Source organism: Emydura macquarii, unplaced genomic scaffold, assembly GCF_026122565.2.
Source record: "Emydura macquarii macquarii isolate MOO-44397 ecotype Brisbane River unplaced genomic scaffold, CSIRO-AGI_Emac_v2 contig_1390, whole genome shotgun sequence".
Taxonomy (NCBI): domain Eukaryota; kingdom Metazoa; phylum Chordata; order Testudines; family Chelidae; genus Emydura; species Emydura macquarii.
The window spans coordinates 20,241,841-20,264,305 of NW_027131527.1; the positions used below are offsets into that span (position 1 = coordinate 20,241,841).

The following is a 22,465-nucleotide window of genomic DNA, read 5'->3' on the forward strand; positions in this document are numbered from 1 at the left end:
AACAAACAAAACACTAGTAACTGGATTGTTTAGGGGATAGAGACAAGGAATGTGATGCAGAAAGCCTTTTTCCCAGGTCACTGGTGTGAAGAGAGGTCATAACCCACTGTATGGAGGCTTATAAGCCATGTGTTGGGCTCACAGGCTAGTCCCTGTGACTATGTTATCACAATTGACACCCTTCTTGAAAGTCTCACAAGAGAAGCTAGAGACTAAATGAATGATCGATTAGCTCTAGAGAGCGACTGTTTTAGGAGTGAAGTGTGCTCTTGGTGTTCAGTTTGCTACCTTATCCCTTCCGTGTATCTATCCTGGTCATCTATGTCAATGAAGTACCTTTGACAAACATTATATATGCATATATAAAACTACATGCAACGTAACAGAACATGCCATTCCAAGCTATGGCAGATCAGTTGGATTTATTGGAAATATTTAAAGCATTAATGAACATGATGGGCAATGCTTCAGCTATATCATTTACTGTGGCTGCGGCTGTCCAAACCACTTCAGGCTCTTTCAGAGACTTCTTTTTAAAAGCAATTTAAATCAAATGCCAATATCAAGAGTACAAAGCTTAGGGCTCTGTTAGGAGCCAAAACTAGGATATTAATCAAGAACAATTTTTTAAAAGTGAAAAGTAACAGAACTTATAAATGCAAGGGACTCCCTGAGACTTGATGAGGAGAAAAAACTGCAAAAAATTACAGCTTTTTTTTCTTGTTTATTTACAAAGAATTCTCCCCCAATAGCTTAACATCTAACATTTTCTATATCAAGCAAAGGAGGCAGCTAAAGGAGAAAGGATGGCTTTTTGGTTAGGGTTACAGACTGGGACTCTGGAGACCTTGGGTTCAATTCCTGCTCTGCCACAGAAATCCTATGATCTCCTAGCTCATCAGTACAGCACCTGATTATGGATAGAGTTCCACTGAAACTGTAAGCACAGCATACTTGAATTACAGAATTGTTTACCTTTGGCCCCTCCTCTGCCAGTACTACATATTTAAGCCTTGTTTTCTAGTGGTTATTAGTGCAAAAAAATATTATCTACATCTTCCATCCTTTTCACTGCAACTCATAACAATTAACTTGTTACAGAAAGCAGTGTTTTCTTTTAACCTGTTTGCGTCTCCCAGCAACCTGCAAACAATAAGTAGTAATTCTCATCAGTATTTTGTATTTTAGACATAAAGGGCCTTAGTCTAGTTGTATGTACGTGTAACTCCACTGAAATCTGGAATAATGCAGTACTGAATCAGACCCAGAATTTGCAACTCCAACTGGCACTGAAAGCTTTCAGTGTCAGCATGATTCTTCTTGGAGGAAAAAAAAACCTGATATGTTTAGTTCTTAAAATACGGCTAAAACACAAGAGAAAATGGCTAGGTGTCTTTGGTTACTGTGATGTCAGTGTTAAACTGTCACTGTATTAGCAAGAGCACCACTAAAGGTTTGGAAATGTCTATTTGATTTTCAGATCCATGTCAATATTTTATTCAGGGGAAGTGCTTACCTTTTGAACTTTCAGGCTGCTGACATGCAAAATGGGTTAATTTGTCTTTTAAACATTTAATTAAATCTACAGGGATTTAAAATATTTTGTCTAGGCAAAGCCACACTATTGTTTTCTGACAGTATTACCACATTGCATGAAGCCAGCAGGATAGGAAATGGACTGTAAGGGGAAAGAAATAACTCTGTTTCACCAAAAATAGATATTAATCCAAATCAGTAGGCATTATTGGCATTTTTAAAGGCATTATAAATAAAGACGTAGTGCTATTGCCATGGCAAAAACACATTCCAAGAGAGGCATTTAGCCAGATTTTAACCCCCCAAACACCAAGCAGTTTTACAGGTATGTGCTCATCTCGTTAATGATTTCTTTATACATGCGTTGCGGTGCGTCGAGACCCCAGATGAAATCCAGATGTTCCCATTCAGGAACGTGTTTGTGGTAAACCAAATTAGTGACTTGAGTGAGCAACATGGCAATATCCTTCGAGTCTGCAAGCCAGTCACGTCCACCAGTCCAGATGGCAGTTGGCACTGTCATCTCTTTAACTTTATAGATTGGAGGGATAGACTGGGAGGGGGGAAAAAGAAGAAGAAAAAAAAAAGATGGCAACCTTTTAAAAATAAAAGCATATATGTAAAAAGACAATTCTGGCTTTAGAAAGAGCCTGTCTGCTAAACAGTAGCACAGTGTACTAGCAAATGCAAGAGGATGGTAGAAGGCAGAATCCTAACCCTTCCCTTTCTTTGCTCTGGAGCAGCAGGTGGGAGAGCAGCACTCGATTCAAGAGACGCCCTGACTAACTCAGCGTTAAAGCCTACTCAGTAGGAAGAATGAGACTTTTGGACATTACAAGGTAATGCTGGATGAGTGATGTGTGCAAAAAGTCTATCACATACGATTTAAATCCCAAACCTGCTTTTATAGGTCATTATTACACTAAAAGTAAAATACATTACACCTACCAACGAGCATGCATGTTTCTAGTCTGTATTGCACTGCTCAAGCTAGATTACTGCAAGACATTACAGTCACAGTAACCTTAAAGAGGGGTAAACTTTTAACTAAGGATCTAGAGAAGAATTTGGTATCCAAATGAAGCTGCAGGAAGGATTTAAGTAAGCTGAAATTTGGTCAGGACATCAGATTTAACCCTATCCAACTTCTAATGAGAAGTGCTGTGAGATCATAAATGATCTAAACAGTCAGGCCTAGAGGTGAGCAAATAAGTGATTTTTCAGGGCCACACCAAATATTTTGGAAAAAAAATTAGTTTCTAACTAAAGATGAATTTTTTCAGGTTTTGGCTAAAGTGAAAATAAATGTAAAAAACGGTTTCAGACTAAAAAAAACACCCTAAATCTAACATTAAAATGAAATGTTTGTAGTTTTGTTTCATTTCGGGTGGTTTCACCAATTTTTTTTTTTAAACTATATTTCAAAACAAAAAGTCAAATCATTTCAGAATGATCAAAATGAACAGTTTTGATATTTAAAAAAATCTCTTTTGGCTGAAAAATTTGTAGAATTTGTGAATACTTTCAGTGTCCCTTACATGCATTTTTTGGGTGAATTTAGTATTCACCAAAAAAACCTGCACCCAGCACCAGTCAGGACCTTGGTTAAGACCTATTTACTGCTCCTCTAGCAACAAAGTATCCCTGTTACATTGAAGCATTGACTCTGTACTCTCAGACAACAATGCTACCTAGTGTCTAACCATTTCCTAGCACCTATAGGTCTACATCCCAGCTGCAGGTCCCTGCTTAAGCTTGCAAGAGCTGACTAGATCACAGCCTAACAGGGTCTCCTGGCAGTGCCTTAGACATTTTCTTTTTTGTTTCTCAAGGATCATAAGACTTCCATTAAAAGTTCTTTACCTGGTTATAATGAACAAAATTTTCAGCCTCGCTTCCCCAGTCATAAGCTTTGAGTTCTCCAGATTTAACGGCCTAAAACAAATATTCACACAAACATGTATGTCAGTGTCTGCACTCAGGAATTGCAAAGAAATAAAAAATGAAGGTCTGCTGGAGAATGCCTTAATCCTATGTGTTTAAATTAAAAACAAAGAACACACCCCAGGAAAAAGAGGTAATGTTTTATCTACACAATGAAACAAAGATAACTGGAGCAAGGAAAGCTGACTTGATTACAGCCTTTGTTCTTTCATATAAAATATTCATTTTTATCATTTCCAGACCCTGTTCCGCTAACCATTCCCATATACCCACTTCTCCACATGTCGTCTTAGGTCTCACATTTTCACCTACAGCTTATGGGCACTGAGAGTGAACAAGCGGGAGCAGACACCATGTACTGAAATGGAACAACACACAGTTGGCCAGATTTTCAAAAGATAAATATCCAAGTATGCTGGATTTAATCCAAATTGGGGGTTGCACTTACTTGCACATTGGACTATATATTTCTGAAAATCTGGCTCAGTAGCTGCAGGTCACGATTTAAGCAGTAAAGATTGGTTCTTACACAGAAGTTGTTTTGGTGCATTTGTACTGCAGCAAACAAACAATTCATGTCACACAAAGCCATCTTAGCCATTTTGGTAACAAGCAAACAATCAGTTCTGGGAACATGCATGGATCACAGCAGAAAAAATATGCAGGCTAACCACTCAGGCGCACATACATTTTTGGCCTAATATTACAAAGAAACACTTCTAAAGACTGGCAAGGTAACCTCACACAACCAGCCATGAGAGTTTAAAAAGCGATGTCGGTTATGTAAGACACAATCTTTGATATTAATATATCCTCTTCCTTTGGCCTAAGGCTCCCAGCCCAATTTAATTCCCTTGCAACGATCTCAACTGTGTATATTAATATCTCCCTAGCTCAATTCTGCCACAGTTGCTCAGATCCAATAGTACCTTACTCAATGGGAAGTATTACTTGGGGAGAAAGCACTACACAGTGGGAATGAGGGTGCGAGAACTGGATCCTTAATTCATATTTTCTCATCTTTATCTGTTGTGGGGAAACCAGTCTTATCTTCCTGCCTTGCTGAGAGTCCTGGGAGTGGGAAACGTTAACACTTACTGGCATCTTTACAATTAGATATGGTCTCTTAACATTTCCTGGTATCAACAGTAGGAAAGTGAGGAAAAAAGTCTAGCGTAGACGAAGGCAGTGTATGGGCCAAGAATGCATGTAATTTCATGGGGAAGGGTGATCACAGCCCCCCCATGAACTAAGAACAGTAGGGGGTGTTTAGGCAAATTCACTCAGGTTGCAACACCTTCGAAGAGGTACTACCACCTGGAAAGGCTAGCATATACTGGCTCAAACTGGATTCTCCAAAACCCAACAGACAGAGAAAGGGATTTTGGATACACAGCCTGAGTTTAAACTGACGCCAGGTCTTCTTTCTGATCTAGCAAGCAGACAACCTCTGATCTAAGTCCTGCTACAGTATGTAGCTCATGGTCAGAAACCAAGCTTGTTGAAGGAGAATCAAATGTTTGTTGTAGCAACGCTATCTCTGACATGGTAGTTTTAAATGCAGGAGGAATTACTGTCTGCTGATCTGGAGCATCTATTATTTGCACTCATGCAAAAAACATGCTACATCGAAAGGAAGAGGAGAATTAAAATTGCAGTGATTAACAGCTACTGTTCTAACTTTCTCTCTAGTAGTTCCAAAGTCTTACCCAAGTTGTGCTACCATAGGATCATTTTGGCATTTTGCCCCCATTTCACAGACAGCAGTATTTTATAAAACAAGTTTGGTTAATAGGCACTTTACATTTCAGAAACTGTACCTGGCTCCAATGGATCATGTTTTGTACAGATGTCCCAGCAGGGCAGTGTGTTGAATACACATCCACTCGGCTCTGCAACAACAACATAGTTAACAATTTTCATCTATCAATGTACATCAGTTCCATCCCGTATTGCTTTTTGCAAAACCAAATCAATTAAATTTAAAAGAAATAAGTTGAGAGTAGATTAGCATACACAACTAGATGGCATGTACTCTCCAAGACTTAAGCATCCTATTAATTGAATTACATTGTCAACTGGGTGTAAACTAAAGTTGATGTTCTGTTTATTTTACTGTAAAATTACACTTAAAAAAACATAAAAAGTCAAATTTAGTTCCTTGTTTTTTTGTGAGTTTTTTCCAAGAAAAAAATACAAGTGTGGTTGTATACGAAGAGATGTAAGCCTTCTAACGCATTGAGAAAAAACAAGAGAACAGTACTGCTCAAGTTAATAAAAGTTACTAGATGCAAAAGTGAAACTAATCAATCCAGTTTTGCGATCCAGCTCAATGAAATGCAAAAAAAAATAAATAAATAAAAAGCATAGATGTTGAAAAGTAAACTAAATTTAGGAAAAGCACTTCATTTTAAATATTCTATGGTGTTCTTAACACAAGGATTTTTTTTTATAAATAAATACTTTAAAGTTGACAATGATATGCATGATTTTTTATATTAATGTACAAGTTTAAAAGTGGTAATATTAGCGTTGCAAGTTCTTCTGTTTTAAACGTCTCCCTATACTATGCTAGTTTTGACCAACTGTTCAGCCTACTTTAATAATCTTCATTTATTTTCAGCTTAAAAATACTGACGGTCTTCTGAAAGGTGAATCCTCAGGCAGAGTAAAGTATTACCCATATCTAGAACCCTGCACAATTGTGTGTGGGGAGTGGGAAAATCTGCATGAAAAAAATTAGCTTTTTTCCTATTTCATGTAAATCATGCCAAATTCAGATTGTCAACCAAAATTCTGTTTTTTTTAAGTGAGGATGAAATCTGGCCCTTTTGAAGTTAATGACAAGTCGTCTTGATCAATTGGATCAAGATTTCACCAGGAGGATTTTGCCCAAATAATTCCTTTTTGACAGAAGAAATGGTTTTGCCAGTCTTCCCACAATTTTAGTGAAGTTACATGGAAAAGCGGATCTTTTACTACTGGTGGTTGATATGCCAATGGCCTGTGAGGGGATGTTAGATGGGATGGGTTCTGCATTACTACAGCGAAGTCTTTCTTGGGTTTCTGGCTGGTGAGTCTAGCCCACAAGCTCAGGGTTTAATTGATCGTCATGTTTGAGGTCAGGAAGGAATTTTCCCCCAGGGCAGATTGGCAAAGGCTCTGGGGGTTTTCACCTTCCTCTGTAGCATAGGGCATGGGTTACTTGCTGGTAGATTCTCTGTGGATGGGTGAGGTTCCGTGGCCTGCGTTGTGCAGAAGGTCAGACCAGATGATCATATTGGTCCCTTCTGACCTTAGAGTATATGAGTCTATAAAGTAAAAACCTAACATTGAAGTTACAAGTTTTGTTGGGAATATTTTGCACAATCTTCCGACATCAGTGTCCCTGTTTCATTGCTCCTTCAGATGGCTTGATCCCACTAGGATGGCCAGTCGGATTCACACTCACTCTCTCTCCATGTGCTGATCAAACCCAGAGCTCTTTATGTAGATTCTTACAAATCTGTCTTGACCACTGCCCCTGCTTACAGTACTACTCCAGGAACAGATTCTAAAAAGTGGCATTGTGGGATTCCCCATTTAATGTCGGTCACAGATGTCCAGAGCAACACAGAGAGATGTTCTGCTACTTGGTGTTTTTGTTTGTTTTTTAAACAAAAATCCAGCTCTGGAAACTCAACCTTGAGATTAAGACATTTCAAGCTGTCTGTCTTCTTTCCTTCATAAGCTTTATCACTAGAGCCCTACCATCACAGTAAGGGGTGGGGAATGGGGGAATCGTGGGATTGCCACCCTTCTGTGCTGCTGCTGGCAGGGGCGCTGCCTTCAGAGCTGGGCAGCTGGAGAGCAGAGGCTGCTGGCCAGGCACTAAACTCTAAAGCCAGCCCCAGCAGCAGTGCAGAAGTGAGGGTCATAGGGTATGGGAACAGGTTATCATACATCCAGGTTTTCCTGGCATCAAGCTGCAGCCTCCTGCCCGGTCAGGGGCAGTCCCAGCCAGCAGCTGTGGAGCTTCCTGCAGCCCAGGGAGGTTCCCAGAGGTGATCTGACCCTGCGCCAGGAGCAGGCCCTGCAGGAGAACAGGAAGTCCCATCCTTCCTCAGCCCAATCCAGGACTGGCAGCTGGAGGTAGGTCCATGCCAGGAGCCCCTGGCTGGGGTGCCTCCAGCTCTGCCCCTCCCCTACAAAAGCCAGATTTCAAAGAGATCAGATTTCACGGTCCAAGACACATTTTTCACAGCTGTGAATTTGGTAGGGCCCTATTTATCACCAGCAACAAAGGTTCCATAGGCCAAATTATGCCCTCATCAAAACATGCAACCCTTCAGTCTTCAAATTACATCTTCAGCAACAACATTTCCACCAATGCATTTGCACAGGTATAACAGATTAGGACTTGATAGACAATTTTATACATAATCGCTTTTCAGATTAGAAATACACTTAACTAATTTGACCATAACACAACCTGCACTGTCTCCTGTGCGTCAATCTCCATTTGGAACACGGAACAGCTACAGACTTAAATGTACAAACTGGCCCCTAGAGAAACAATTGCATGTGTCCACTATGAGATCTGGAAATTTCAGCAGCTCTTGCACATAGATGCATCCCAAGCTGTGAAGTCTAATTTTTACTACTCCTCCTTTCCATGTCTCATATCATTCTCTTCTCCATCTAGCCCATGTTCCTCCCACAGAGTACAAATGTTTCAGCCTCTCAAACAATTTTAAAACTCAGTTTATGTATTTTATCAAATAGATTTTGAACTCTTGTCTATAGTAAGATACTCATTCAAAGTCACAAGAACTAGAAGGCACTAAACTTTTTTTAGGTCACATGTAGAGTATAAATTCTTATATCCTAGTCTATACTCTTTTAAAGTCACAAGAAGCTAATTGTTAGGTGTATAAAGAACATACCATGTTTAAGTTTTTCTCATCAAAACCACATACAAGAAAGAAGAAATTGCCACAAAGGTCATCAAGTATTCTGTGGGTACAGACATGAGTGGCAAGCCACTTCAGCAATGAATTCTGGGGAAGGAATTGCTTCTTTCCAAACATATCCTGCAAAATAATAAGTGCACACATAACAGAAGGCTCTTTGCTTTTACTCATTATATTTTAGCTTTCATCGGATAACCATTTCAATTCATAAAGAAAGATAGAGTAATGCAAAACATTTTCACCACGAGAGCCTAGATCATAGTTCCTCAACCTGTGGTACGCGTACCCCACAGGCAGGGCAGTACCCAGGGAAAAACAGTGAAGGGGAGGCAGGCGGCAGCCCCTGGTTTCTGGGAGAGGCGTGCGGCAGCCGCCCACTTCCCGCCCAGTCCCAGCCTGCAACTTGCCCAGATGGCAGCCTCCCTCCCTGGCTCAAAGCCCAGGGCCCAGAAAACTTGTCAATTTCACTGCTCTAACTGAGAAGTGAAATTGACAACTATGACAGCCCCAGATTTTACCCTCTTTTCCTGTCTCTCTCTCTCACCCTTCTTCCCTGTCTCTCTCTCTCAGCCCTTCCTCCTCTCAAATCTATAGCAAAAAAATTGGCACAGCGCTTTATGTTCCCCAGCATTGGCATGCCGCTCAAAGCCTCCTAGCTTTGGCCAACATCCCCTCTAGCCCAGGTACATACTTGAGTTGTGCACCCCTGATGTAAAAGTGGTAACACTACCCACACTAGATCTGACATCGGTCATATCACGGCCTTGTACTCAGCCCTTTTTCCAACATATGGCTCACATTAGTCTGTAAACATAAAATTCCCTGGAAAATTGAGTGTTCGGGTACTTATTAGGTACTTGCTTCTTAAAAGGTTGAGAAACACTGGCCTAGATCATTATTCTGAAGTGAAATATATGATCAGTACCTTTGCTAACAGGTTAAGAATAGAATAAAATATTCATAGTTACCCAAAGAAAATCCATGAAAATTCTAACTTTTTAAGAAGTTTTCAGTTTTGTATTCATTATGTCAAAGAGAGCATTCAAGATATCTGGAAAAAGGCTAAATATTTTAAGCTACATCTGCTTAAATTGGGATGTTTGATATTTGCAACTTCCTCAATTTAAACTATGTGAGTAAAACACAAGTGTGGCTTGTGGTGACAGCTTCCTCTTCCAAGATACTGTTTTTTAAAAGTCCAAGGGTTTAAGCATAATCTACAGAGTGCTTTTAACACACACTGACACAGCACAAAGTTTATGACCCATCCACTGGTTTGTGGTGAACTGGGTGGTTCCACAATAGCTCACTATGCAAGTCACCATGACTGAATCAAGTTTCACAGTATTATGTGAACAGGTGCATTTTCTATAAAATAAAGGTCTCTTAACTGGGAATTCTGATATTATCCTAACTAAGCAGCCATCCTCACTATGAGAAGAGGGACAGAGGGAGCTGGTATGTGTTATTCTGTCTTGTCTCTATCTGCCTGACAGAAGAGGGGGAGCTAGTGGCAGTTACAATACACAATAATATCTATTCAAGATGTGTCCTCTGGTTAGAAAGAGAACTTTATGCCTAACAGAGGTAAAGTGACACTCCCAACATCTAAAATCTAGTCTGCCATAACTCACATGGCTCCCCTTCTTTCTCCAACCAAAGGAGAGCTGAATGGGTGGATGTAGGCAGCGCTGTCCCCATACATAGCACACGACACCCATCAAACATCTTACTGTATCCACCTTCTGTTTCCTCTCACTCTCTGTTTGGCAACTTGCATTGGAAAACAAGAATTTAGAATTTCATATTTGAACAAGCACTAGGGCCATTTTTCACCAGCCAAACTCTCCTTAATGGGGGCAGCATTTAAGCCAATATTCTCCTGCCCAAGAAGCAGGCATTAGATTAAGCAGAGTCTCTAGGAGGCATCCCAATTTAGTGGAGAGGAACATGTGGGTGTATCGACAGAAAAATCTGTATAAAGACTGAAGTACAGAGAGGTGATTGCTAAATAAATTTGCAGAAACTGATGACAAATGAAAAATATTCTATATAAAGGCAGAAAGGATATCACATGACCCTCCTAAAATTGACCAACTTATAAATTAATCATGGCTTTTTGGCAATACAAGTGCTAGAACCATGTGCTGATGAGTAAACATATTTCTGATTCTTTAAGGTCAAGCCCTATTTATAAGATAAATTTTAAGTTTTAACTTTCCCCTGGCTTCTCCAGTCACGTATTTAGATTTCTCAGCCTGCTGGTTCCACTCTCCCATTTTGAAGGCTGTCTACATCCTTGTGTATGGTACGTCGAAGATAAATATTAAGTGTTTTCAGATAGCATGTGATGCACCAACATCAAAACAAATGTTTGTTTTCACATTATTATTCACATAATATTTTTAAATGGGGGGGGGCATGCAGCACAATGGGCAGCATCAAATGCATTTTTTGGTCACTGGGTCAAATTCTACTCTTAGTTACGCAGTTATTAATATGGAAAACCATCACTGACCTCCACAGAGCAACTATGGACATATATACCGATGCAAGGTCAACATTTAGCTTAGAACTCGTGTTGCGTATGTTAATCTTCTGTACAAGTGTGTACATAGCAAGAGAGGCACGTTCACATGCATTAAGTTTACATGCACAGTTTTATTTACATTCTCTGCTAAAACCATTTTACATTGAAAAGAAATACTCTCACTTGGGTTTAAAATCAAATATCATGACTGAAATACATACCTTGAGCAGCAGCTCAGGAAGCACTCCAAGTTTTGTCAGAGGGCTAGTGGCGAACTTGACTGTAGCTACAGGTGCCAATGCAAAAAACATTTTTATTTTCTTAGCCAGCTCTGGCATAGTTGAAAATGCAATGAAAGCTGTGAAAAATGAGACTAGTTAATAAGACAATATTTGACAGAAATGAAATCAGAATTTTAGCTAGGCATGTTTTCATTATAGAGTGTAGTATGTTTTAAGTTCTGAATTTGGAAATTGTGTATGTGCTTAAAGAAGAATTTGAATTAGCATCAGTCCTGTATTTATTTAAATACTGGTTTGGTTAAATTAATGGTTGACCTGAGCATCAGTTTAGATTATATTTGGGATCATGAATCTATGATTTTTCATGTACATTTTCACAACTCTTTAGAATATTTGTTTTTATAGAAACCGGATGAACAACGTAGTTATTAGCTTAATTTATTGTTTTACACTTTTTCACTTCAAATCAATAGGTGAAAGTTAATTCTCTAGCCTTTTGGTTCTATTGAGAACAGATACAAAACAAACTACTATTAAATCTGTATTTTATCAGTATTTATCCAAAAGTATGCAAATCTATATCTTTAAACAAATTATTTAAATTAGATCTCTTAACATACCTACAGTGGTACCCTGTGAATGGCCAACGTAATAGATTTTCTCCTGTCCAGTTTTATTCACAATAAAGTTTATAACGGCAGGAAGGTCGTATTTAGCCATTTCATCAAAACTACAAAGCAAAGACAGAAGACGGATATACAAATAAAGCTATAACATTTCGGTATCAACATATACAGTGTAGAACTACTGAATGGAACTTTAGTACATTGAAGATTAGTAAGCTAAGAATGAATAAAAACTTCCAGAGGTTGATTCAGAACAGCCAAACCACTCAAGATTCACTTAGGACTTGATCCTGCACCACTGAAGTCAATGGGAGTTCTCTCTCAATGAAGGCAGGATCAGCCCATTATAGCAAAAATATAGTTTCCCATACTGCTAGCATATTAGCACATATGTAACCAGGACAAAAAAACTGCTATGGCACAATCTCGTTTCATTTGTTACTGAAGTGGGGTAGCAGATAGAGCAGGATGATATTATTCAGCTGAATAGTTTATTTGCCAAAAAATGCAGATTTAGCCAAAAGAATTTTGGGGGAGAGATGGAGGGAGCCTCCCTTAGAGTCTTTATCCCAGTGGTTAGGGCACAGTCCTGGGATGTGGGAGACTCTGCTTCACACCTCTGCCCTGGAGTAGCAACCGGAACAATTAATTAGCTTCCCCACACCCCAGAAGAGTGCCCTAACCACCCAGCTATGGGCTATTGCGGGGTGGGTCTCAATCTCTTCTGCTGAAGCTGCCCCATTTTGTATAAAAGTGCTTGAACAGTCATTGGGCCAGACAGAGAGCACGAGAGAGAATGACTATATCCCACTGGTTAGAGCACCCTGGGTTCCAGTCCCTGCTACATGTGGTGACAATATAATATCTAGTGACCGGCACTCGCCCCCGCTCGCCCCCTCCCGCTCGGCAATTACAGTAGACCTGACCTTATCGGGACCTTTACTGACTGACACACCTAAGATAGCACGTCTGAAATGGCAAACAATGGGACGTTGCAAAAAGCCCAGGGGCAGCCATCGGCTGTTACGAATACTGCACACCTCTCACGAACAGGGGCAGCCATCGGCTGTTACGAATATTGCACACCACTCATGTACCAAGCATAGCCCGAGTGCATAATAACTGCTGCATTTCGGCGGGCCTGGCAGAAGAGCTGTCGGCCAGCCAGACTGATCCCCTGGAGCTGCTACCTCTTCCCGCCCCCGAGTCCTCTGCTGGGCAAGAGTCGAGTCAAGTGTAACCGGTCCGAGTTTTGAACCCGAGCTTTTCTCGTGTCCCCCATTGGTCAGGCGTCATGACCCTGTTCCTCGTGGTGGTAAGATTTTAAATAGTATTCTTGTTATAGTTTTCGGGTATTAGTAACATTAATTTGATTATACTTTTGAAACTCATATAATCGTTATCTAGTGTACTCTGTGTTTTGTTCTCCTTCTAATCTGCTTAAATCCCCGTTAAGGAAAGTAGATAGTTCTGTTATATATATTGTTCCTTTTTCCCTTGTAAAACCCCACATCCCCTTTGCCCCAAATAAACTTGTAAATAGTTAAGAAACTGTTTCCTCAGCATGGTGCTTGGTAATCAGGGGATCCCTTTACCTGTCAGCAACACTACACAGCAGGAATTCAAACCTGGGGGTCTCACATTTTAAGTGAATGCCCTGATCACTAAGATAAAGGGGAACACCGCTGCCTCCGCTGTGAATCGAGTCCTTCATTTCCTTTGATTTTATTTTTTTTTTTAAATGTTGACCCAGAAGGACATTTTTCTAACTTCTTCAGTACATCAAAACTTTAAAAAAAAAAAATTGGTTTCAGTTTGACCCAAATTAACCTCCCCATTGAACTGCCAGCAAACCAAAAATTCAGTCATCTACATAGCACTAGTAGCCGGGGGCATGGCATCATTCTTATTGACAGCATATAGAGCATGTAATGAACAGCACTCCTCAGAAGTTTCTCAAGTGAGGTCCTGCTACCTGAAAACCCAGAATTCCTCTTGCTTTGCTGTAAATTGTTTATGCTTTCTGGACCAAGTGTTCCCCCTGCTATTTCCCATCCAAACATCATAGCCAGCATCTGCCAACATAAAGCCCAGGCTGTTGTTGTCCAAATTTGAGATCCAGTTACTACCATCTGCAAGCAAACCATGCTGCAGAAAAACAGCAGGCTTGGGACCTGAAAGATAAAGCATTTTACAGAATTAAAAATCAAAGCTTCGTGTTCACCTGACACTGAACTCCTAACACAAAATCTAGTGAGTATTCAGTATCTACTTCCAATCTATATTTGAGTGTTTGATCTATAGGGCTATAAGATTAACAGCCTTTTGATACCCACAATGTCTTAAATTCACATATTGTAATCTTCCACAATAGCAGGTTTTTTAAGAGTTATTTTATTGTAGTTATGGATTTAAAAACATTATATTAGGTATGTAACTAGAGCAAAAGGCAACTAGTATTCTCTTCCCTCCCCCTCCCCGGCAAAAGAAACCAACAAAACCAAAAACCCAAGCAAGTTTGCAACAACCAACCAGAGAAAAGCAGGAACTACAGCAAGAACACAGAGGATTCCCTGTGCTTATAATTACCAGGTGAGAGGCCTGATCCTGGAGACATGCTAGCTTTTCTTCACTGTCTTTGCTCCCCTTCCCACAAGCCTGTGGAAGGCATTCCCAGAGCACTGCAGGGATAAGGCTTTGCAGGCTAAGACAATGACAAGCTTCTTCAGCATCAGACGCCCTTCGGCTATGTATCAACATTAGCATCTACTGCAGGTTCTCACAATGCATAGGAGCACGGAAATGGAAACTAGGAATGGAAGGCGACCTTACTTTGATACCTTCCATTCACCTGTTCATGTTGATTTTTAGCACTCATTAACAAATTGAAAGTCATTGCCATTTTTCTTTTTAACTCAACAAATTTCCCTTGCAGTTTTTGCAGCTGTGGAACTGCAGAGTATTATGGACATTCGCTCCAAAAGCGCCAAATCCTATTCACATTAGTCAGATATTGCAACAGAAACATTATGAAATATATTCACTATGAATTCTGTCAGCAGTAAATAAACACTGTTTGGGAAAAGATACCAGATCTAACAGCTTTAAGTCAACACGAACTTTGAAGTCTTCACTCTTCTAGGGGACCATACTTGACAAGTTGCTCAGTAATCCTTGTTCTTAAAAATTAAAAATGTTTTATAAAACCGGAACTTTGACACGGCTTCCTCTCCCACCCCCATCACTTTTATGAGACAGGAAATTTCTATTTGCTTATTTTACAGATGAAAGAAAAATTCAATTAAAAACCTACAGAGGCATAATTGATTTTCACTTTGTGGATTTCTCAGGATTTTTTAAGCACAAATATATGTAAAGCACGAAGGATTCTTTCTCCAAGAATCAGGCAGCACACACAATACTGAAGAAGTTTATTCATGATACCGGGAAGTCTGAGATATCAGCTTCAACTTCATGGTTACAGTGGTCAATTATATACCCTTTCTTATCGATTACATAGTACGTTTAGATTCTATCTATTCACTTACAAATACAGACATTGGTGTCTCCAGATGGAACAACAGTGATAATGGTCGTTACATACATGCAGAGACACTTAAATACTTTACTTACACTCGGTGGGGGGGATCTTTACAGATAGGTGGCAGACAGACAGAATTTCTAAAAGCAAATGTGTTGTTTTATTGAAATTAAAATCACTAGGAGGACATCTGGCTACCTGGTCATCGGATGTCTGCACGAGCCATTGTCCTTGAGGATTAGCCATTTACATGGAGTTTTAATGTACAACTTGTTAGCTGAAAACAGTCTCAAGCCTTACATATAATACTAGCCAATATCACTTTTGCCTTGTGCAGCAAACTGTCTGCCCCTACGCTGTTTGAGATAGTGGCAGCTGCTAGGGCAAACACACTTAAGAGAGATCAAATCAGGCATCTGTCTGTCCTTAATGGTTGTTTTGTCTTTTGTAGAAGAGGGTCTTTTGCCATAGTATTTATTCACACCTGGAGTTATAGGATATTCACTTTTTTCCCCCTCCATAAGATACATAATGTATGCATCACACATCTTCAGCTTTTTAAGCTCAATGGGTTCAGACTCTACCTTCAAATATAAATGTACATTTCCCATTGAATTAAATGGTAGATTCATGTGTGCCTCAGGACAGAATTTATCCCCAAGGGATATTAAACATAAATTGATGCAGGCTGAATTCATCCATTGCTATTCAGATCTACAAGCATGTTAGTTTCCACAGTATAGTAAATCTAAGAATGTTTCCTGCACATGCTGCTTCTTCCACATCTATTTTAATCTTATTTTCAAAACATCCTATGGTTCAGGCCTTGCCAGTACTTTTGGCCTCATTCCCTCTTATATACGCTCCCACTCTCTACACTTCTACCAAAAGCTTCTCTTCTGAACACTCCCTTTGTCCCTTTCCTAATTTTGTGCCTTCTTTTGTGCTGTTCCTTACAGCTTCGACATCCTCCTGGTTAGTAGATGCCAATCACTCTTCTTTCCCGTCAAACCACTTCTGAAATTCAACCTGTTCTGCTGAGGCTACAAGCAACAACATCCACTTGGCCCTCTGTCTTGCTTTGGTTATTTTACACTGCACTGCATCCATTTCTTTAGAAACAAGATTTTGTTTTATGATTACAATATTTTATGTATTGTAAACAGCTATGTACGATATGGTGCTATAGTAATTACTTTCATTTATAGTTTACTAAAAGAAGACAAGGATAACAGCAAGCCAGAATCTAAAATCCACTTAGTTTTTTGTTTGTTTGTTGTTTTGTTTTTGAAGAAGGGAAGTGTCTTTCTGGTTTAATTGTTTTTCAACAGAAAAGGAGCAAGACCTGCCCCTACCTTCAGTGTTGGACAGAGTTTTTAAAAAAAAAAATTTAAATGAAATATCTTGCGACAAAAACATTAAAAAAAAACAAACAAAAATGTTACCAACATTTCTCATTTATCAAAAAACGAGGTTTTCCGGTAAGTGTAAAATTTCAATACTAAAAGTATGTTTTAAATCCTGCAAAATGCAAATCACTTCATAATTTTGAGTTCTGGGGGAAAATCCCCTCCTCCCCAATAATCTACCCATTCTAACCTAATCTACATTGTTATTTTCATTTATAAATAACTGTAAACTGCATTAGGTTACCAACATTTTTCCTGGTCAGGTTTATTGCAAGAGTCAGCTCTCTGGAAATCAAAGTGATCTTTTTCAAGACTTCCCTTTCTTCAGGGAAAAGTAAATCTTACCTTTCTTCCACCCATGGCTTTTCTTCCCATGAGGAATTCTGTTAATGCTCAGGATATATCCATCATCTGTCACCACTTCATATTCCTCATTAGGGTAGCCTCTGTATGTAACAATTTCACTCTGCAAAAAGAAAAACAAAAGCTTTTGATTGAAATTAACAATATTTGTAATTCATTAATGCCTGTAAAGTGCTTGGAAGTCCTTCCATAGATGCCAGTATGATGGTATGATGTCTCCATTGCTGTGGCTATGTCTGGTAGGTGGTAGAGAGAGACCAGTAGGGAAAGGTTTGTTACTAGGTGATGATGTATTTACTACTGCATGTGTTTCAGAGTCAAATGAGAATTAGGCACCCAACTCCCACTGACTTTCAATAGGAGTTGGGCACCTAACCACTCTTGATGAAAAGTTCCAGAGGGGTAGCCATGTTAGTCTGTATACAGCAAAAACAACGAGAGTCCTATAGCACCTTAAAGACTAACAAATTCCTGCGGGCATAAGCTTTCGTGTGCGGCAACCCACTTCGTCAGATGCATGAAATGGAAATCACGGATAGGAGGTATATATATACACATCCAAGGGTAAGAAACAACAATGGGGAGGGCAAGTGCTAACAAAGTCAGTTCAGTTAGGGTAGATGAGGCCTATTCGCAACCGTTGATTAGAAGGTGAGAATGTGTGAACAGTGACAATTACTTCTTGTAATGAGAGAACCATTCCAAGTCCCTGTTCAGACCCAGTCTGATTGTGTCAAGTTTGCATACGAGTTCCAGCTCTGCAGTTTCTCCCTGAAGTCTGTTTTTGAAGTTTTTTTGTAGAAGTATGGCAACTTTCAAGTCAGGAACAGAGTGTCCTGGGAGATTGGAGTGCTCTCCTACTGGTTTATGGATGTTACCATTTTTTGTGTCTGATTTGTGTCCTGAAGCAAATACTCACCAGCAACCATACACCATACAAGAACACTAACCCAGGAACCTATCCCTGCAACAAACCCTGTTGCCAACTCTGCCCACACATCGACTCTAGTGACACCATCACAGGTCCTAACCACATCAGCCACACCATCAGGAGCTCATTCACCTGCATGTCTACTAATGTTATATATGCCATCATGTGCCAGTAATGGCCTTCTGCCATGTACATTGGCCAAACCGGACTGTCACTACGCAAAAGAATAAATGGACACGGTTCAGCTCGGAAAAAAAAAATGACTAAAGGGGGATACAATAGAACTCTACAAAAATCATGAAGGGGGTGCAGAAAGTGAATAAGGAAGTGTTATTTACCCCTTCACATAACACAAGAAACCGGGGTCACTGAATGAAATTAATAGGCAGCAGGTTTAAAATAAACTAAAGGAAGTACTTCTTCACACAACACACAGTCAAACCTGCGGAACTCGTGAAGGCCATAAATATAACTGGCTTCAAAAACTAATTAGATCAGTTCATGGAGGATAAGTCCATCAGTGGCTATTAGCCAAAATGGTCAGGAACACAACCCGATGGTCTGGGTGTCCCTAAATCTCTGACTGCCAGAAGTTGGGACTGGACAACAGAGGATGGATCTCTTTGTAATTGTGCTGTTCTATGCATTCCCTCTGAAGCACCTGGCATTGGCCACTGTCAGACAGGATACTGGGCTAGATGGACCATTGGTCTGACCCAGTATGGCCATTCTTAGAATAGAATTGAAAGCACATGAGCTCAACTCCAGGGGACGAGGACCAGGAAGGAAAGATGATAGATAAAAGGAAGGGTGAAGAGAACACACAGGATGCTTGTTAAACAGCATCTAGTACAATGGGCCCTGATCTCATTTGTAGGCTCCAGGCACTGCTGTTACACTACCAGTTAAAACACATGGGAGGGGGTAGGGAAACTGAGGGAGAGGATGAAAAAAGGAAATAAAAGACATGAGACAGCATATAGGCCAGAGATATACAGAGGAAGTAACGTATATATGAAATATACATCTCCCACCATCAACCCACAGCTTTTTCTCAATTTGGAGGCAATGAGGGAGGTGGAAACTGAATGTTGCTGACAAGACTCCTGCTTACTGTCAGGCATGTAAACAGGTTTAGGCAGTTTAACGAACTAAGTAAGGCAATTTCCCTCTGTTCTTTAATTCAGACCTACAACAGGAGCACTATTAATTAAAGTTTAATAGGCAAAACACCCTTCCAGAGTTAAAGTGATCGTCACTTTTAAAAAATTCAGCATTTTTCCACAGTAATCACACTACAACAGCTGCGAGAACTAGAGTTCTTCCCTATATTGTGTGTGGTAACCATATGGTAACAGAAAACAAACATCAAATCTTTTAAATGGCAGCTACTGAATGAATTGTACAATACATAACTTACAATATTCATGTGTGTTTCAGGATCCACATTTCGTCTTCGTCTTATAAATGCTTCTGAACTTACAATTCCTTGGATCAAACTTGCCACAATTATGAGGAGCCACATCTTCATTCTGTAGAGAGTGCATTTCTTTATTTGTGTAAGAAAACATGGCTTTGTAAAAACTATACTGTATAAGAAAAAAAATGCTGTGAAAGAGACCCTGTCGTTAAGTTGTATGGCAGCTTCTACAAAGAAAATAAATGGAGGATTAGATAAGGCGTAATATACAAAGAGTTGCTTTGTCTACTATAATTGAGATACTTTTCTGTAGAGAGATTTTTTCATGAATATTTCCTATGGAAATAAATATCCTTCCTTGCCAAAAAATCAACATTTTTTTAAATGGTGATTTAGTGGATGCAGAAACAGAACAATTAAAACAGCACAACAATTTTAAACAAAGAATGGTGAAAGATGGGCCAGCGGTATTAAGCTGTGCATGTGCTTCCCTGGATTTGCTCTTAAAAAATAACTCTGAAAATCACTATTTTTCTTGTGCAAACTTCCCACAGATGTGTAACCATCTCACATTAGTAGTATTCACAATGCTATTCACATAGTTACAACCAGCCCCGGCTTAGCCAACCCACAACATCCTATACTATTAAGTTTAACAAGCAAAAAACAAAAACAAAAAAACCAACCGACTTTTTGGAGGGGAGGGAGATATGTATTTGTTAACAAAGAAATAACTGTTCCTGCCACTGTTCAGAACTTCTTTCACTTTCACCTTTACAACCCATAAGCACAGTTCAGAGAAGGTAAAGGACCAAAAGGCTCAGCGGCCATTGACAACCACACATTTTTATTACTAAAAAAAGAATGGTGACCATTAATGGTTTGTAAACTGTTTATTTTTCCCCCTCCCAACAGACTCATGATATTTTTCCCCATGCGCAGCCTATAACACACACAAAGAATTCTTGTGACAAGGGAGCAACAGCTTAAGTGCCTCCCACAATAACTTCATTGACAAGGAATCAAGATGGGTGAGGTAGTATTTTATTGGACCAACTTCTGCTGGTGAGAAAGACGAACTTTCAAGCTTCTCAGAACTCTTCTCCAGGTCTGGGAGATCTTCCGAGTGTCAAGGCTAAATACAAGATGGAACAGACTGTTTAGCATAAGTAGTTAACACACATTTCAGGGGACCATTTAGCTGTGACGCTCTTCCTAGATCTGAAGAAGAGCTGTTCAAGCTCAAAACTTGTCTCTCTCACCAACAGAAGCTGGTACAATAAAATAACCTACCTTGTCTCTCTAATATCCTAAGACGGACCCAGCTACACCATCACTACATGCAAGAAAGAATTAAGACAGAATTGGCTGCAGCACGTTTAAGCATTAGAGACTTAGCCACGTTGGTGACATCTCTAAAGGATCACAAGGACAGTTAAGGGGCCTGGGCACTGACTGAGGACTTGGGAGATCTGGGTTCAGGTTCCTGCTCGACACCAGGCCACTCACTTCGCCTCGCTGTGCCTCAGTTCCTCCATCTATAAAATGGGGACAATACCTAGAAAAAGGGGGCGCGTTTAAGTACTGCAGATAAGAGGGGGCAGCCACACAGAGCTCAGTGGGCTGTGACCCAAGGGGAGGCAAACAATGGCCAATACCACCCACAGCAGCAAAACAGCGAGAAACAGGCACGAAGCGACCCCCGCGCTAGGGAAGGGAGGCACAGCTCGAGCCCGCCCTTAGACGAACGGCAGGGACTGGCGCTGTCCACCCCCAGGCCTCCACACACGCAGATCCCAGCGCTCTTGACGCCGCCAGCCCCAGGCCCGGCGGCCGGAGCCGGAGGAAACGTCCCCACCGCTCGGTGCCAGGTACCCGCGCTCCGGCCGGCCGCCGGGCGGGGTGCAGACGGGCGCGCAGCTGGAGCAGGGCAGCGGCCGCACTGACCTGAGAGGAGGCTGCGGAGCGCACGGCCGGGCTGCCAGGGAAGGACTCGCACGGCGCCGCTCTCCGGAGCTGCTGCGGGAAGGGCGGGACCGGAGGGAGGGAGGGAGCGACTCAGGGCCCGGAAGGGCGCAGCCAAACCCTGCAGCCGGCTGCCACACCCCGCCTTGTCAGGCCACGGCGCAGCGCCAATCAGCGGCTTCGGGAGCAGGGGTCACCCCGCCTGCCAGGGCCTCCCCTCCCCGGGCCTCCAGTCTCTGCTCCGGCGGCTGCTGGCTGGGAGGCGGGGACTGAATGCTTCAGGCCAAAGGGGCTGGAGGTGGAGCCTGCTACAGAGACTGACAGGCCGGGGCAGGGAGAGTTTCCCTGGGCCGGCTCGTCCCCACCCTACCTTCCAAACGTATCCTCCAGCTGGGAGCGCGCCCCATCCCCTCCCAGAGTCCAACACCCGCACACTGCGGCCTCGCTCCAACCCCATCCCGCTGCAGCTCAGCACCGCACACACCTTGCCGCTCCCCATCCTAGCCCACCGCAGCCCAGCACCATGCACACACACACACACACACACACACACACCTACCTACCTACCTTGCGGCTCCCAAACCCATCCCACTGCAGCCCAGCACCCTTCCCCCCCCCCCCCCCACACACACACAGTGTACCAGCCCAATCCCACCCCACCCCAAAAACCCATCTCCTCCTCACACACCCAAAGCACTTCCCCCTCCAAAACCTGACACCCCTCACATGCCAATACCACCTTTGCCCAATTTTACAGCACCTGAAGCCACTGTGATTATCTAGCCTGACTGCCTAGAGCATGAACACATTCTCTGCTCCCCTACTAATTACAGGTGCCAGCAGCGTACACAGCACTTTATGATGAGTTAATATGCTGAAGGCATAAATCCATGCCCTGAAGAGCTGATACTTTGTGAGAATTAACACTGCATAGCACTTCACAAGCACAAAGCACTATAATTGCACACACGCTTAGCTTAATGCAGTGGTCCTCAAAATGTCTGGG

The 22,465-nt window shown here is 41.3% G+C and overlaps 1 protein-coding gene across 3 annotated transcripts; it reads right to left on the bottom strand.

The window, feature by feature from the left end:
- Window positions 1-407: 407 nt before the first annotated feature.
- Window positions 408-21,949, bottom strand: LOC137156130 (putative lysosomal acid lipase/cholesteryl ester hydrolase). Of its 3 annotated transcripts, none has more exons than XM_067552812.1 (10): window positions 21,944-21,949; window positions 19,495-19,606; window positions 17,126-17,246; window positions 13,806-14,004; window positions 11,825-11,934; window positions 11,184-11,320; window positions 8,406-8,552; window positions 5,301-5,372; window positions 3,400-3,471; window positions 408-2,089 (listed from the first exon to the last, which is right to left on the bottom strand). In XM_067552812.1, the coding sequence occupies exons 2-10, from the start codon at window positions 19,603-19,605 to the stop codon at window positions 1,856-1,858; spliced, it is 1,203 nt and encodes a 400-aa protein (XP_067408913.1). In that variant the 5' UTR covers window position 19,606; window positions 21,944-21,949; the 3' UTR covers window positions 408-1,855. The 3 variants fall into 3 exon arrangements, with proteins under 3 accessions (XP_067408913.1, XP_067408912.1, XP_067408914.1); XM_067552811.1 differs by lacking the exon at window positions 21,944-21,949 and adding an exon at window positions 21,442-21,555; XM_067552813.1 differs by lacking the exon at window positions 21,944-21,949 and adding an exon at window positions 21,160-21,178.
- Between the last annotated feature and the right edge of the window lie 516 nt (window positions 21,950-22,465).